General features: G+C 40.3%; 1 protein-coding gene across 1 annotated transcript in view; it reads right to left on the reverse strand.

Annotated features, from left to right (window-relative positions):
- Positions 1-1,567: 1,567 nt before the first annotated feature.
- Positions 1,568-14,995, reverse strand: part of LOC127633714 (tripartite motif-containing protein 16-like protein) — a 14,597-nt gene continuing 1,169 nt past the window's right edge. The window contains exons 2-6 of the mRNA XM_052112991.1: positions 10,233-10,328; positions 8,713-8,946; positions 6,859-7,030; positions 6,611-6,706; positions 1,568-4,161 (exon numbers count right to left, since the gene is read on the reverse strand). Of these exons, the coding sequence (XP_051968951.1) occupies positions 3,581-4,161; positions 6,611-6,706; positions 6,859-7,030; positions 8,713-8,946; positions 10,233-10,328 (1,179 nt within the window). The 3' untranslated portion in view covers positions 1,568-3,580. The remainder of the gene's footprint in view (positions 4,162-6,610; positions 6,707-6,858; positions 7,031-8,712; positions 8,947-10,232; positions 10,329-14,995) is intronic.

The following is a 14,995-nucleotide window of genomic DNA, read 5'->3' on the forward strand; positions in this document are numbered from 1 at the left end:
AAAGTCCTAAAGTTAAAAGCGTTTCACTCTGCGGATATTAACAGTTTCTAACTTTTAACCAGTGTTGAGTGTAATGCATTACTATGTCATTAATTACTGTAATTAAAATACTTTTTCATAAAAAAAGAAAGTAAGGGATTACTCTTAATTTTCAGTGATTTAATTACAGTTAATTCTGATGTAATTGCATTAAATACTGTATAGACTATAGAACAATTCTATATAAAACAATAGTGAATTTAAAATAAAAATGTAACATCTAATGTTAAAATATATGTTTTCAAATTTAGCGCTGCCCCCTTAAATTCTTTTGGCAGTTCTTGAATAATTTATTTAATTTTATGTGATTTCTTTCATGGGGTTGATCGGGATTTTTAGAAAGTAACTAGTAACATGTAATGCAATTACTTTTCAGACAGAGTACAGTAATCTAATTACACCATATAATATGTAATTAGTAGTTTGTAATGAATTACTTTTTTCGAGTAACTTACCCAACACTAATGGTATTCCAATATTAAGACTGGGAACTAAGATGACGGAGCATGTTGCTTTTACTACCATGTCATGGATTCAGTTCCCAGAAAATACACAAACTCATAATGCAAGTCATTTTGGCTGAAAATAAATGCTTTATTCTCTAAAAACATACATTTCGGCAGATTATTGATACAGAGGTTGCTGTGGATATGTTCTATTGGTCTTCACTGTCTGAGACCAGGTGAGGTTGGACCTCAGAAGTACCACCTGCCTTGAACATAAGATTCACTCACTCTCAATCATTAGCTTGAGAAAGATTTATTCAGTTCCCCCCAAAATGGGGGATGCCAGTTCGAGAGAGAGAGAGAGAGAGAGAGAGAGAGAGAGAGAGAGAGAGAGAGAGAGACACGCGGCTGCTCTGTCAGTGTGTTTTATGTTATGTTTATGCTCAGTTATGTAATTAAAGTTGACTGTTCTGCCGGATTCCGTCTCCTCCTTGCCCATCTTTTACCCGTTACATTGGTGCTGAAACCCGAGAAAAAGGAAGTCGTGGAGTCCTCGGCGCTGCCGTCTGCCCGGGAAGAGGAGGAGCCGCGGCCATTCATCAGGGGACGGAGGCGCTGCTGGCCGCTGGGAGTCAGAGGAGCATGCTGCCGTCCACCAGGAAGGGGAGGAGCCATTCCATACACCAGGGGTTGGAGGACTCGCTGCCATCCGCCAGTCCTCCGGAGGGCAGAGGAGTGGCTGAGGACCAGGCGGTGGCGTGTCCGGGGACCGGCGAGCAAGTTTTTCTCATTTCAATGCTTTATTTTCAAATGTGCATTTCTATGTGACAAAAATTCAGTATTCATTTTGTTAACTGCATTTGCGATTAAAAACTATTCCAGTATTATTATTGGTTTCTGTTCTTTAATTTTTATATTTCATTTTGATGTATAATTGATGTATAATTGTGCCTGCATATGCATTTCGTAAGAAAACTCACATTTTATATGAACTTATATTCTATATTATTCAGAAATAAATAACACATGCAGTATGCCTAATACAATATCTGAGTGTCTTTATGTGTTTCTTTTCATTTGTAACAATTACAAACATGTATGCATGGATTCAGTTTTCATATGCATTCTTAATATTGACCTGTAGAAAGATCAAACATCAGTCATGTGAAAAATACTCTCAGTGAAACATTGTAACATCTCTATAGACTGGTGGAACCAGATGTGGCACGCTTTAAACACGGGAACTAAAACCCACATCACACTGCAGCAGTTGTAGTTTTTATTTGCACAGACACATGATGTTTCTTTTGCTGATAATTGTCACAACTCATAGAGGAACAAAATGTAAAAATCTGAGAAACAGCAGCATTCAGACAGTATCGAGACTTCTGATCATACCCGTGAGCAGCCATATTGAACTGTACAGTAATGTTCAGCTACTGTACATCATCTGGGTCTCTTGTGCAATATCATTGAATAAACACGTGGAGAAATGTTTTCCTTACGTATTAAAGCAAGAATGTAACCATACAGTATGTGATATTAATAGAGGTAGACAGATATTTTGGTTCTACTGATTAATCTGTGCCGATATTAGCTTTTTGGAACTATCGGTTATCGTCAAAAAGCTGTGCCGATATTTGCTTTTTGGAACTATCGGTTATCGGCAAAAATATGTGCCGATAGTTGCTTTTTGGAACAATCGGTTATTGCCAAAAATATGTGCCGATATTTGCTTTTTGGAACTATCGGTTATCAGTAAAAATATGTGCCGATAGTTGCTTTTTGGAACTATCGGTTATCAGCAAAAATCTGTGCCGATATTTGCTTTTTGTAACTATCGGTTATTGACAAAAATCTGTGCTGATATTTGTTTTTTGGAACAATCGGTTATTGCAAAAAAAAATCTGTGCCGATATTTGCCTTTTGGAACTATCAGTTATCAGCAAAAATCTGTGCCGATATTTGCCTTTTGGAACTATCGGTTATCAGCACAAATCTGTGCCGATATTTGCTTTTTGGAACTATCGATTATCGGCAAAAAAATATGTGCCGATATTTGCTTTTTGGAACTATCGGTTATCGGCAAAAATCTGTGCCGATATTTGCCTTTTGTTAACTATCGGTTATCAGCAAAAATCTGTGCCGATATTTGCTTGTATTTTTTTATATCTCTGTGTTACTGTGAGGTATATAAATCTTTCATCATTGACAATATTCATCCATATTTTATCCCTATTCAGTGCACATTTTGTCATTTTAATTAAATAATAAAATGCTCTAAATTGAAGCGATGGAATGCAAAAAGTTTGAGTATATGGAAACGAGCCCCGTCCGCAGATACATGGTGAAAACTTGCTATATTTTGAATAAAAATAAACCTTATATATTATTATACATCATCTGGTGAAATATATAGGCAATGAAAGCTAAATTTGGTAAATACTTAAATATAGAGCGCTGCAATGGAGCCATGTCTCTGTCATTTCAAAATAAGAGTCCCTGGTGTGTTTCGGACTTGTTTATAGTTCTTCATTCTTTTCTGGTTATTATTTGGATTTTGGTTGAACAATAAACTGCATCTAGGATTTTATTAATTTTGGACTCTTCTTGCCTTTGTGTCGAATTTTTTATATTTTATAAACCGATTTTAAAAACTATCAGCCAGTTAATCGGTTTTCTGCCTTTTTCATCCCCTTAGTTATCGGTATCGGCAAAATCCACTATCAGTCGACCTCTATTAAAAATATTATAAAACCAATACACAAAAAGACTGAAGCTGTAAATTCAGAGGGTAATTAACATTTTTAACCATTTAAATTGGGATATTAATATCGGTACGTTTTTATTTAGAATTTTATTGAACATTAACTAACATGATTTTCATATATACAAATGTTACATATATTTTTTCAAAAATATTAAGACATATAATGAGGACATGAAAATGTATTGCGTAGCAGGAATGGCCCATATACATTATAACACATCTTGGAAATGCATTGTAGCATTCATGAAACTTCAATGTCAGTCAAAAGTCTGTTCTCTACAGAGATGGAAATGATGTGGCTACGAGAATGAAGATCAGGAGCAGTTTATGGAGGAGAGGAAACCAGAGACGGGGTTGTCAGGGATAGTGCTCCTCCGGGCTCCAACAAAACCACAATGTCCTCCTTTTTAGGAAGCCAGAATGCTGGGTAGAGCGGCTCGAGAAACTCTGTCTGGAACTGGTGAATGAGGGCCATGCTGTTCTCCACATCATGGAACGCTAGCACGCCACGAGAGCAGTCCACGTAAATGCCGATCCGCGTGGCTTTTGGGACGCTGAGCGGTGTCTCCACATCGCTGTGCCATGCGGAGAAGTTCCGGCCGTTCCACTGCAGACACCAGGAGAAGTCATTACCCGAGATGCAGCTGTTGCTCTCAGAGCCCTTGCGGTCGATGCTCTTGTACGTCAGGCCGACGTGAGTTCCCTCTCCTCGCATATCCACCTCGAAATAGTAGCGGCCCAGGTAGAAGCTTTCCACCGTCAGCACCTGTCGAAAGTGCTGGAAGCGCTCAGGGAGGTCAGGATAGTCGTGCTGCCATGGGGTCGTGTTAGTGACCTTCTTTTTCTCTTCGGTCAGACGTAAAAACTGATGCGCCGTATCTGCGTCAAAGCTCAGTGGCGTGGCATCTATGAGAAAAAAATTGATAATAGGTTTATATTTAGTGAGTTAGCAGAAACTTTTATCCATTGCAACTAAAAAATTAAGTACATTAGACACTATTTCTGAATAGAATCACATTTCTGAACAATTACCATATTACCAGCAGCCATATCAACCTGTTGCTTAATACCGGTTGCCCACTGATGCTCAGCAGTGTTGGTACGGTGTTCATTTTAGGACATTCTCAGACCTCAGCTTTAATTCTCAGGCATTGTGCCTCAGACTAAAAAGGGTTCAGGTCTCAGGAGAAACACTGTCATGTCTAAGGTCTTGTCAAATAAAACATCTTACCAAATTGTCTCAGACCAAAAGGCATCAGACTAAAAGACATCAGACTAAAAGACATCAGACCAAAAGACATCAGACTAAAAGACATCAGACCAAAAGACATCAGACTAAAAGGCATCAGACCAAAAGACATCAGACCAAAAGACATCAGACCAAAAGACATCAGACTAAAAGACATCAGACCAAAAGACATCAGACTAAAAGGCATCAGACCAAAAGACATCAGACCAAAAGACATCAGACCAAAAGACATCAGACTAAAAGACATCAGACCAAAAGACATCAGACTAAAAGACATCAGACCAAAAGACATCAGACTAAAAGGCATCAGACCAAAAGGCATCAGACCAAAAGACATCAGACTAAAAGACATCAGACCAAAAGACATCAGACTAAAAGACATCAGACTAAAAGGCATCAGACCAAAAGGCATCAGACCAAAAGGCATCAGACCAAAAGGCATCAGACCAAAAGACATCAGACTAAAAGAGATCAGACCAAAAGACATCAGACCAAAAGACATCAGACCAAAAGACATCAGACGAAAAGACATCAGACGAAAAGGCATCAGACCAAAAGGCATCAGACCAAAAGACATCAGACCAAAAGACATCAGACCAAAAGACATCAGACCAAAAGACATCAGACCAAAAGGCATCAGACCAAAATGGATCAGACCAAAAGACATCAGACCAAAATGGATCAGACCAAAAGACATCAGACGAAAAGACATCAGACGAAAAGGCATCAGACCAAAAGGCATCAGACCAAAAGACATCAGACCAAAAGACATCAGACGAAAAGACATCAGACCAAAAGGCATCAGACCAAAAGGCATCAGACCAAAAGGCATCAGACCAAAAGACATCAGACCAAAATGGATCAGACCAAAAGACATCAGACCAAAAGACATCAGACCAAAAGACATCAGACCAAAATGGATCAGACCAAAAGACATCAGACCAAAAGGCATCAGACCAAAAGGCATCAGACCAAAATGGATCAGACCAAAAGACATCAGACCAAAAGACATCAGACCAAAAGACATCAGACCAAAAGACATCAGACCAAAAGACATCAGACCAAAAGACATCAGACCAAAAGGCATCAGACCAAAAGGCATCAGACTAAAAGGCATCAGACTAAAAGACATCAGACTAAAAGACATCAGACTAAAAGACATCAGACTAAAAGACATCAGACTAAAAGACATCAGACTAAAAGGCATCAGACCAAAAGACATCAGACCAAAAGACATCAGACTAAAAGACATCAGACTAAAAGGCATCAGACCAAAAGGCATCAGACTAAAAGACATCAGACTAAAAGACATCAGACCAAAAGACATCAGACCAAAAGACATCAGACCAAAAGACATCAGACCAAAAGACATCAGACCAAAAGACATCAGACTAAAAGGCATCAGACTAAAAGACATCAGACTAAAAGACATCAGACCAAAAGACATCAGACTAAAAGACATCAGACTAAAAGACATCAGACTAAAAGACATCAGACCAAAAGACATCAGACCAAAAGACACCAGACTAAAAGACATCAGACTAAAAGACATCAGACCAAAAGACATCAGACCAAAAGGCATCAGACCAAAAGACATCAGACTAAAAGACATCAGACCAAAAGACATCAGACCAAAAGACATCAGACCAAAAGACATCAGACCAAAAGACATCAGACCAAAAGACATCAGACTAAAAGACATCAGACTAAAAGACATCAGACCAAAAGACATCAGACTAAAAGACATCAGACTAAAAGACATCAGACCAAAAGACATCAGACCAAAAGACATCAGACCAAAAGACATCAGACCAAAAGTTTCCTTAACACTCCCCTCTCCTGCCACTTGTTGGCCAAACAGATAACCCCGCCCCTAACTCATGCTATTGGTTGAGCTAATCTTGCTGTCTCGGGATGCTCAAACAATCAGAGCAATGTCAGTGTTTACACTTTTGGGGGGAATCAACATTACAAATGTTAGGCTGGGATAAGAGACAGTATTTTAACAAATAAACGTAAAATGACACATTTTAATTTGATCTTTGTAATTCAAGGTCCAGGGTTATTTGATGAGTTGGATATTGATGCTGTAGTGAATATACTTACATATAAGGAAGTCGCCTCTTCTCTTTGGGTTCGGCATTTTCAGCTTCTGTTTTGCAGCGATAATGGCATAAACTGTCGTCTTTATGCCCACATTATCTGTGCGTGATTTGGAATAAGATATTTGGGTATTTTAGCAACATTACACAGCGCTCTTTACTAAAATGATGCAGTTTATTTAAATGTAGTAGTATGGCGGAAGGCGTATATTATTTGCTCTGGTGTGTGTGTGTGTGTGTGCGCATACTGACCATTTTTGCAGGTGTCTTTAAGTTTATTGAGATATGATTTAAGCATGTTGTCGCACATTTCTTTCGTGGATTGCGTGATGACGCGACTGAAGAACTGAAGTCGATCCTTGAGGCTGATATAAACACCAGGTATAGACACATCAGTTGCTTCTTTTTTCCACTCTGAATACTCCTGAAAACAAAAACATTGATATAATGTACGATGGGCCGGTTTCTGTCAAATGCATTAACCTTAATGGGACAGTTCACTCAAAAATTCTCTCATCATTTACTCGCCCTCATGCCATCCCAGATGTGTATGACTTTCTGTCTTCTGCTGAAGACAAATGAAGATTTTTAGAAGAATATCTCAGCTCTGTAGGTCCACACAAGTCAACAGACTCCAAAAATACACATTGTAAAGGCAGCATGAAGGCAGATTAGTGGTTTAATCCATGTCTTCTGAAGTGATATGATAGGTGTGGGTAAGAAACAGATCAATATATAAGTCAGTTTTACTATAAATTCTCCTCAATGCCCAATAGGTGGTGATATGCATGAAAAATGCAAAAGGCCAAAAACAAAAGGAGAAGATTGTGGAAGTGAAAGTGAAAGTGTAGATTTATAGTAAAAAAGGAAATATTGATGTGTTTCTCACCCACACCTATCATACCACTTCAAAAGACCACTGCAGTCTTATAGATCACTTTTATGCTGCCTTTATGTGCTTTATTTTTTGGTCTCCATTCACTTGCATTGTAAGGAACCAAAGAGCTGAAATATTCTAATAAAAATCTTCATTGTGTTCTGCAGAAGACAGAAAGTCATATTCCAATCTGTTCCTTTAACATCTATGGCGTCAATTCCATGCCACATATATTTGCAAAAATATAAAGTTTTGCAAAATAAAAAAAAAATAAAAAAAATTCCAAACAAAAATTAAGTATCACAAAAGTAAAATAAAGTATCGAGAGAAAAAAAGAAAGAAACCCGCATGTCCCTGCTCGGCCATGATGACTGATCCGAGTCTCAAGCTAATGATGTAACTTCCAGGGCGGCATCTCTGAGCCCGTTGTACACGCCCCAATCCCCTGACTCCACCCCCACGTCAAAACAGTGCCATAAAGTGTAACCATAGACTGTAAAAAAAGATGGCCGACGCCCCTTCGCTCTTTTCCATTGGTGAGAACTGAAGCCGCCAGTGTCCCGATATGGCGCTGACATCTTGGGACTTGAGTCTGCGCAGTTGCGATTTCGGGACCAGACCTGCGCAGTAGTGAGCAGGAAGTAAAGCCGCGAAATCAAGGCCCCGCCCTCACTCTCTCGCTGAATCAATCGCAAGCACACGCCCCTTTTGACTTATGACGGTGTGAAATAATCAATTATAGAAATGAGCTTTAAATGTACATTTAAAGCTCCAATCTCCTCAGTCCTCCGAAGATCCCGAAAAAAAGTCAGTTGGTGCTTCAGTGACTACTTCGCTCAGAGAACCTGTCAATCACAGCTGTCAATCATGATGTCAAAGCACCGTTTTTACATTTACATGTATGCATTTGGCAGATGCTTTTATCCAAAGGGACTTACAGTGCACTTATTACAGGGACAATCCCCCCGGAACAACCTGGAGTTAAGTGTCTTACTCAAGGACACAATGGTGGTGGTGTGGGGTTCGAACCAGCAACCTTCTGATTAACAGCCCTGTCCTTTAGCCACTATGCCACCACCACTCCATAGCATCCATAGTTTTTATAGTAACTAACTAAAAACAAACTTATTTTGAAAACAAACATGGAATTGACTCCATAAACATCGAACAATGACAATAGTTATACGCCAGAGACACTTCAAAGTCTAAACTCTCAAGAACATTCATACCTGCAAGAAGTCGATGTCGTTTTTGTTCTTGGTGATTTTCTCAATCTGTGTCTGTGCTTTCTTCAGATCAGCACAGCGTTGTTCCAGATGAACTCGGATTCCTTCGGTCTGCTGCAGCGCCTGACGCTCCTCCACCTCCAAAATCTCGCTCACCTCCTTTTTCACCTGCTCCACGGATGCCAACAGAATACCGAACTGCTCTTCGATCACTCCACGCACCTCTTTCACAGATGCCTGCAGGTAAAGACAGATCTGAAAGAGTCAGCTGAGAAGATCACTGGAGTCTCAGAATATTCAGATGTGTCAACACAGCAATCCTCGACCTTTGAGTTTCATCTGATGAAGATTTAACAAGAGGAAAAGAGTCGTTCTTTCGCTAGGAGCAATTCCAGCTGGACGGAAATGCCTCCTAAAAGACCTTCGAAAGACCTTTAACACACCAGATTTCGAAACTAACATTTCAAAAACAGCATTTATAGTAACAGACTTTGTTTAAAGGAATATTTAAAGGTTCATGACAAGTTAAGCTCAATCGACAGCATTTGTGGGATAATATTGATTGATTGAAATCGAAGTTCCAGTGTGGCACTTACAATGGAAGTCAATGGGGCCAATTTTTGGAGGGGTTAAAATGCAGAAATGTGACGCTTATCATTTTATAAAAGTGCTTAAATTAATTATCCTGTTATTATTTGAGCAGTAAAGTTGTTTAAATCAGCATTTTTACAATAGTTTTACGGTTTCAGGGTTAGGGACATTACATCGTCATGGCAACGAAGTTGTAAAATTTGCCCTAGCTTTACACAGAAAGGTTAGGAAGCGATTTTATAACGCTAAAATCATGTTAAAACACATTGTTTACATCTTGTGGCTATTTTGTGGAGTATTTTTCCATATCCGGATTGGCCCCCCCATTGACTTCCATTGTAAGTGTCTCGCTGGAACACAGATGTTTATTTATTTATTTATTTAGTTAAAGAAAAGGAGGGACGAGTCAAATGTACTTTTGTGCTAATCAATATTATGCCATCATAGAGCTTAACTTGGAATATTCCTTTGAGAACTAGAAATTGCCAAGACAAATAAACGTCTTTTTCCTTTGAAATAAGTTTCGTTTTTTACCCCATTTGGCCATTTTTGATCACATAAACACCCCAACGATACAAGGTATCTTATGCCATTTTGCTTGTCAAGTAAAAGTATCTTGTTTTAAGACAATTGTGATATTTTCATTGGAAAAATAGAGCAAAATACTGATTAAGAAATATATAATTTTCGGATAGACTTCCAAGGAAACATAACGTCACGTCTAATGATCTAGAACAAATTCAAGAGAGGTTTAGATACAAACAAGCAAATATTGAATTACTTCAATGCGTATGATCATACGTGTAACAAAAATAGAACATCACGATAACCATCCATCAACTCCTGTTGATCTAATCAGTTCCCGTCTTACATTTCACATGGAAATATGCCACATTACAGAAGTAAAACAGGTTGTGAATGCCACGTGTTACCTCTATAGACACGGCGTTGATCTGTAGTTTATTAATGGCGTTCTCCGCCGCTGTGACTGTCTTCACCATGTCTGTCTGTTTGTCCTGAAGCTCTCTCTGTAAACAATACGTCAACAAAACTTTCAAATATCCCATTCGTTGCCATTAATAACATTACAAACCTTCATTGCTCATGTTGAACTTTGGTACATATTCACTTTGCAGTTTGCACATTAAAGTACTGTAAGTTTACCCATTGCCAGGATCTCTTTGGGCTAGCGGGTTATTAGAGTTGTGTTCGATCTCCATTGTGTTGATTTTGTCTTGTGACTTCAGGATCTCTGAGCAGATTTGGCAATCCACAGCAGTTCAGAGCTCGTGTTTTAGAGGCTTTTGTTACCGTTGTTGCGTGTTTGAACAATTGAGCTTTGAGTGCTCAGACCACAATCTGTGTTCCTCCTCCCTGTCAACCCGATATAGCTCAACTCTCCAGAGATATCTGTGTTTAACACGTGCCAACGCCTGGCATGGTCAGAACTCAATCCAGTTAAAACATGCTCCGATGTGTTCGTTTGCCAAACAGGCGGATGCTTGTTCACTCATGAATGAAATAGGACACATTACCAGTTTGTGTCTCATATTAAGTATCATTATAAATGACAGCGGCTGTGGCTCAGGTGGTAGAGTGGGTCGGCTGCTAATCGCAGGGTTGGAGGTTCGATTCACGGCCCACATGACTCCACATGACTCCACATGCCGAAGTGTCCTTGGGCAAGACACTGAACCCCAAGTTGCTCCCAATGACAGGCTAGCACCTTGCATGACAGGTCTGCCATCATTTGTGTGTGTGTGTGTGTGTGTGTGTGTGTGTGTGTGTGTGTGTGAGAGAGGGTCACAGTGTAAAGCACTTTGAATACTCTTAAGGTTAAAAAGGCGCCATATAAGTGCAGACCATAGACTGTAAAAAAAAGGTGGCCGACGCCCCTTCGCTCTTTTCCATTGGTGAGAACTGAAGCCGCCAGTGTCCCGATATGGCGCTGACATACGCAGTTGCGATTTCGGAACCAGACCTGCGCAGTAGTGAACAGGAAGTAAAGCCGCGAAATCAAGGCCCCGCCCTCACTCTCGCTGAATCAATCGCAAGCACACGCCCCTGCACTTTTGACTTATGACTTATGACGGTGTGAAATAATTAATTATAGAAATGTAGATATTACATTTAAAGCTCCAATCTCCTCAGTCCTCCGAAGATCCCGAAAAAAAGTCAGTTGGTGCTTCAGTGACTACTTCGCTCAGAGAACCTGTCAATCACAGCTGTCAATCATGATGTCACAGCACCATTTTTATAGCATCAAATAACTAAAAACAAACTTATTTTGAAAACAAACACTTGAAATGACATCAACGTGATAGAAACGACAGTAAATGACAGAAACTATCTTTGGAAAAAAGATATGTGAAGTGTAATTGAATTGTTTAGTTGGTCTCATGTCCCGTTGAATAACATGGGGAGGCGGGGTTTATGACCTATACTAGGACCAGTCACCGGGGGGCGATCGAGACGTTTTGGCTTCACTTTTGAGGGCTTGTGCGGCACACTTGGTTCAGACCATTTACCATTAAATGCTACAATGAGCTCCCTGGAATTGTATGTTACAGCATAATGAATTACATTAGAAATGTGCATTAAAAACAGATTGTAGGAGGGGCCTGTGGGACAATGTATATCAATGGGATTCATACATTACACTCGTGACTTCACTTTTGAGGTAAATGGAGCTCTTCATGTGTAAGGGACATTTGTGTCAGAGTTGTTCTGTGTTATGATCACCTGAAAGGGAAGTCATATTTCTACAGGTAATTTCACTTCTCTACTGACACGTCTGTCTATCAGAACTGTCAGGCAACATTGTTTGTGGCTGACTGTATACTGCGTCCAAGGAGTGTCAAGCACAGATAAGGACAATAATGAATCACCATTAAAGTAGTCCATGACTTGAGAGCCATTTACCAAATCTCATGAAGTCATACGACAGCTTGGAGTGAAGAACAGACTAAAATAGTCATTCACACATGACACGTATATACTATATATATATATATATATATATATATAATACAAGTATATATAAAATCATGAGCACTCATATCACATGAAGACTCAAATCACATCTGTAACCTAATAAAAGCCGTTTTATTCTACATGGAGAGGGTCCCCTCATGTTAAAGGGGACCTATTATGCCAAATACACTTTTATATGGTGTTTGTATATAAATGTGAGTTGGCAGTGTGTGTACACAACCACCCAACAATGATAAAAGTCCACCTAGTCCTCTTTCTTATATTTCTATTCATCAAAAACAGTGTCAAAATGAACGCTTTTCCGTTCTGCTCTAAAGTGACGTCACGTTAGAGCAGGCCACGCCCACAACTGGTGACGGACTCCGCCCTATTATCATAGCTCCTCCCCCGAGTGATCGACACACACAGTCCTGGAGCAGATACAGTGAGAAGAACAATGAACATAAGAGTCTTCATGTACTGCCTACATCAGAGCCACTGAAGACGCAGTGGACAAGCTGGACTGGTAATCGGGCATACCGGGCATTTTCCCGGTGGGCCGACGCACTTTGGGGGCGATCAGGGGCGGACTGGGCATCGGGAGAACTGAGCGGGATGGTGGGTCGGCCGCAAAATGGCCCGTGATAAGCTAAAATGAACCGCCACGTTATGCAGAATGGACCACAAAACGGCGTTTACGTTGAAAGGGGAAGACTTGTAGGTTTAATGTTTTGTTGTGGTCGAGTTTTGGGGGTTACCGTTATGTTCAAGAATGGCGCTTGAGCTAACGATGAGAACATGTAAATGTCGCTCGTGAAATAGTTTGCTGTGCTATATAGCAAAGTTACTAAACGACACTCTGAAGTGCTTCCAACCTGCATTTATTTAGCATGCTAACAGTTACGCTCAATAGGATGTACATAAAGAAATACAAGACATGTCTTAATTCTGTCGGGTTTACCAAATGCATTGCTCGGCATGCTAATTATTTAGCAGCGATAAGCCATGAAAGATGACTTGGATTAATCACATCCTTCACATCCGAAAGACCAACCCTAAAGGAAACGTTTTCATCTTTCTCAGCTGTTACATCATAAAGACCTGTTTCCTCTGGGGTTCAGGTCACACCCTCTTTAAACATGCCAAACAGGTCATCCTGCTATACACATATGCTCGTGGGTTGAATTTTTAGCCTTGTGACATTTCAGTGCATTCTTGATAGAAACGTCCCAGACGTTTTACATTCTTGAGTGCATGACTGTACTTCCAGTATTCGCTCATAATGTTACGTTCAGAACAGATTTCAGTATCTTTTCATAAGAAATACAGTAAACCTAAAGACTACAGCATCACTGAGTTATCTGTCTGTGGAAAAGAACCATGTGACCTCTTTAGCAGTATTGTGTATTTGTTACAGTACAATTGTGTAATTTATTCAGAGCGAGAGGAAGATTACACGCTCTGTTCTTTATTTGATTGAAAAGATTCTTTAGTGGAATAAGGAAGAGACATGAGGAACTTGTTTTTGTGTTTTTGAGTGTTGTATTATAAGGTACAATGTGGCTATAATCTTAAAAGTGATGTTTTGTTTGCTTTCTTGTATCCCAGTTCAATGCAAAATGATCACATGGCAAGTCGGCATGTTGTTCCCGAAAGTTCCGGTACCGTATAATCGGCCACGTTGTGCCAAATCACTGACAAGCAGACATTTTTGCATCGGCTCCAGCAGTACCGTCGCTCCCTATAAGCAGACCACGCAGTCTGTGTAGGGCACCAACTATCCTAGGGGGGCACCATCTTACCCTAGGAGGGCACCTGAAAGTCCACCGGCTGCACTTACTTGCATGTTATACGTTATTCAAGAACCCGAAAGCAGTTGCGGAACACAGATAATCGCTTTACGCTCATATCACGGGAACTCTAAACACCATTTAAACTCAGCTTACAGTTTATTTCGGTTTATTTGGTGAGTAAATTGAATGCCCCATTTCTTACATTTTAATTTCAAATAAGAAAAACACACACACACACACAAATACGTACACACATACACTCGCCCAAACACACACACTCACACACACAAATACCTACATACACACACACATACATACACACCTACACACACACTCACAAACACTCGCCCATACACACACACACATATACACACACACACACACACACACCTACACACATACACACACGCTCGCCCATACACACAGACACACTCACACACACGTACACACACTCGCTCGCACACACACACACACACACACACACACACACACAAATACGTACACACATACACTCGCCCAAACACACACACACAAATACGTACATACACACACACATACACACGTGTGCACACACACACGCGCGCACACACAGACACACGTGCATGCATGCACACACACACACACACACACACACACACACATTTTTCCGCTGGGCCGACGCACTTTGGGGCCGTTCAGGGGCGGACTGGCCATCGAGAGAACCGAGTGGACCGGTGGGTCGCCCGCAAAACGGACCGAATGCGCCGCGATAAACTAAAAAGAGCCGCCGCGTTATGCAGAACGGACCACAAAACGGTGCCTCGATATGCAGACACATTTAGGCCAGATGCTATGTAAAATCCCGGGCCGATTTCTCTTCCCAGTCCAGCCCTGGCGACCGGAGGCACGTTTCGTCAGCAGTATAGGTTCAGATTCCACAATGTAATTGT

This window comes from Xyrauchen texanus, chromosome 40 (assembly GCF_025860055.1).
Source record: "Xyrauchen texanus isolate HMW12.3.18 chromosome 40, RBS_HiC_50CHRs, whole genome shotgun sequence".
NCBI classification, from domain to species: Eukaryota; Metazoa; Chordata; class Actinopteri; order Cypriniformes; family Catostomidae; genus Xyrauchen; species Xyrauchen texanus.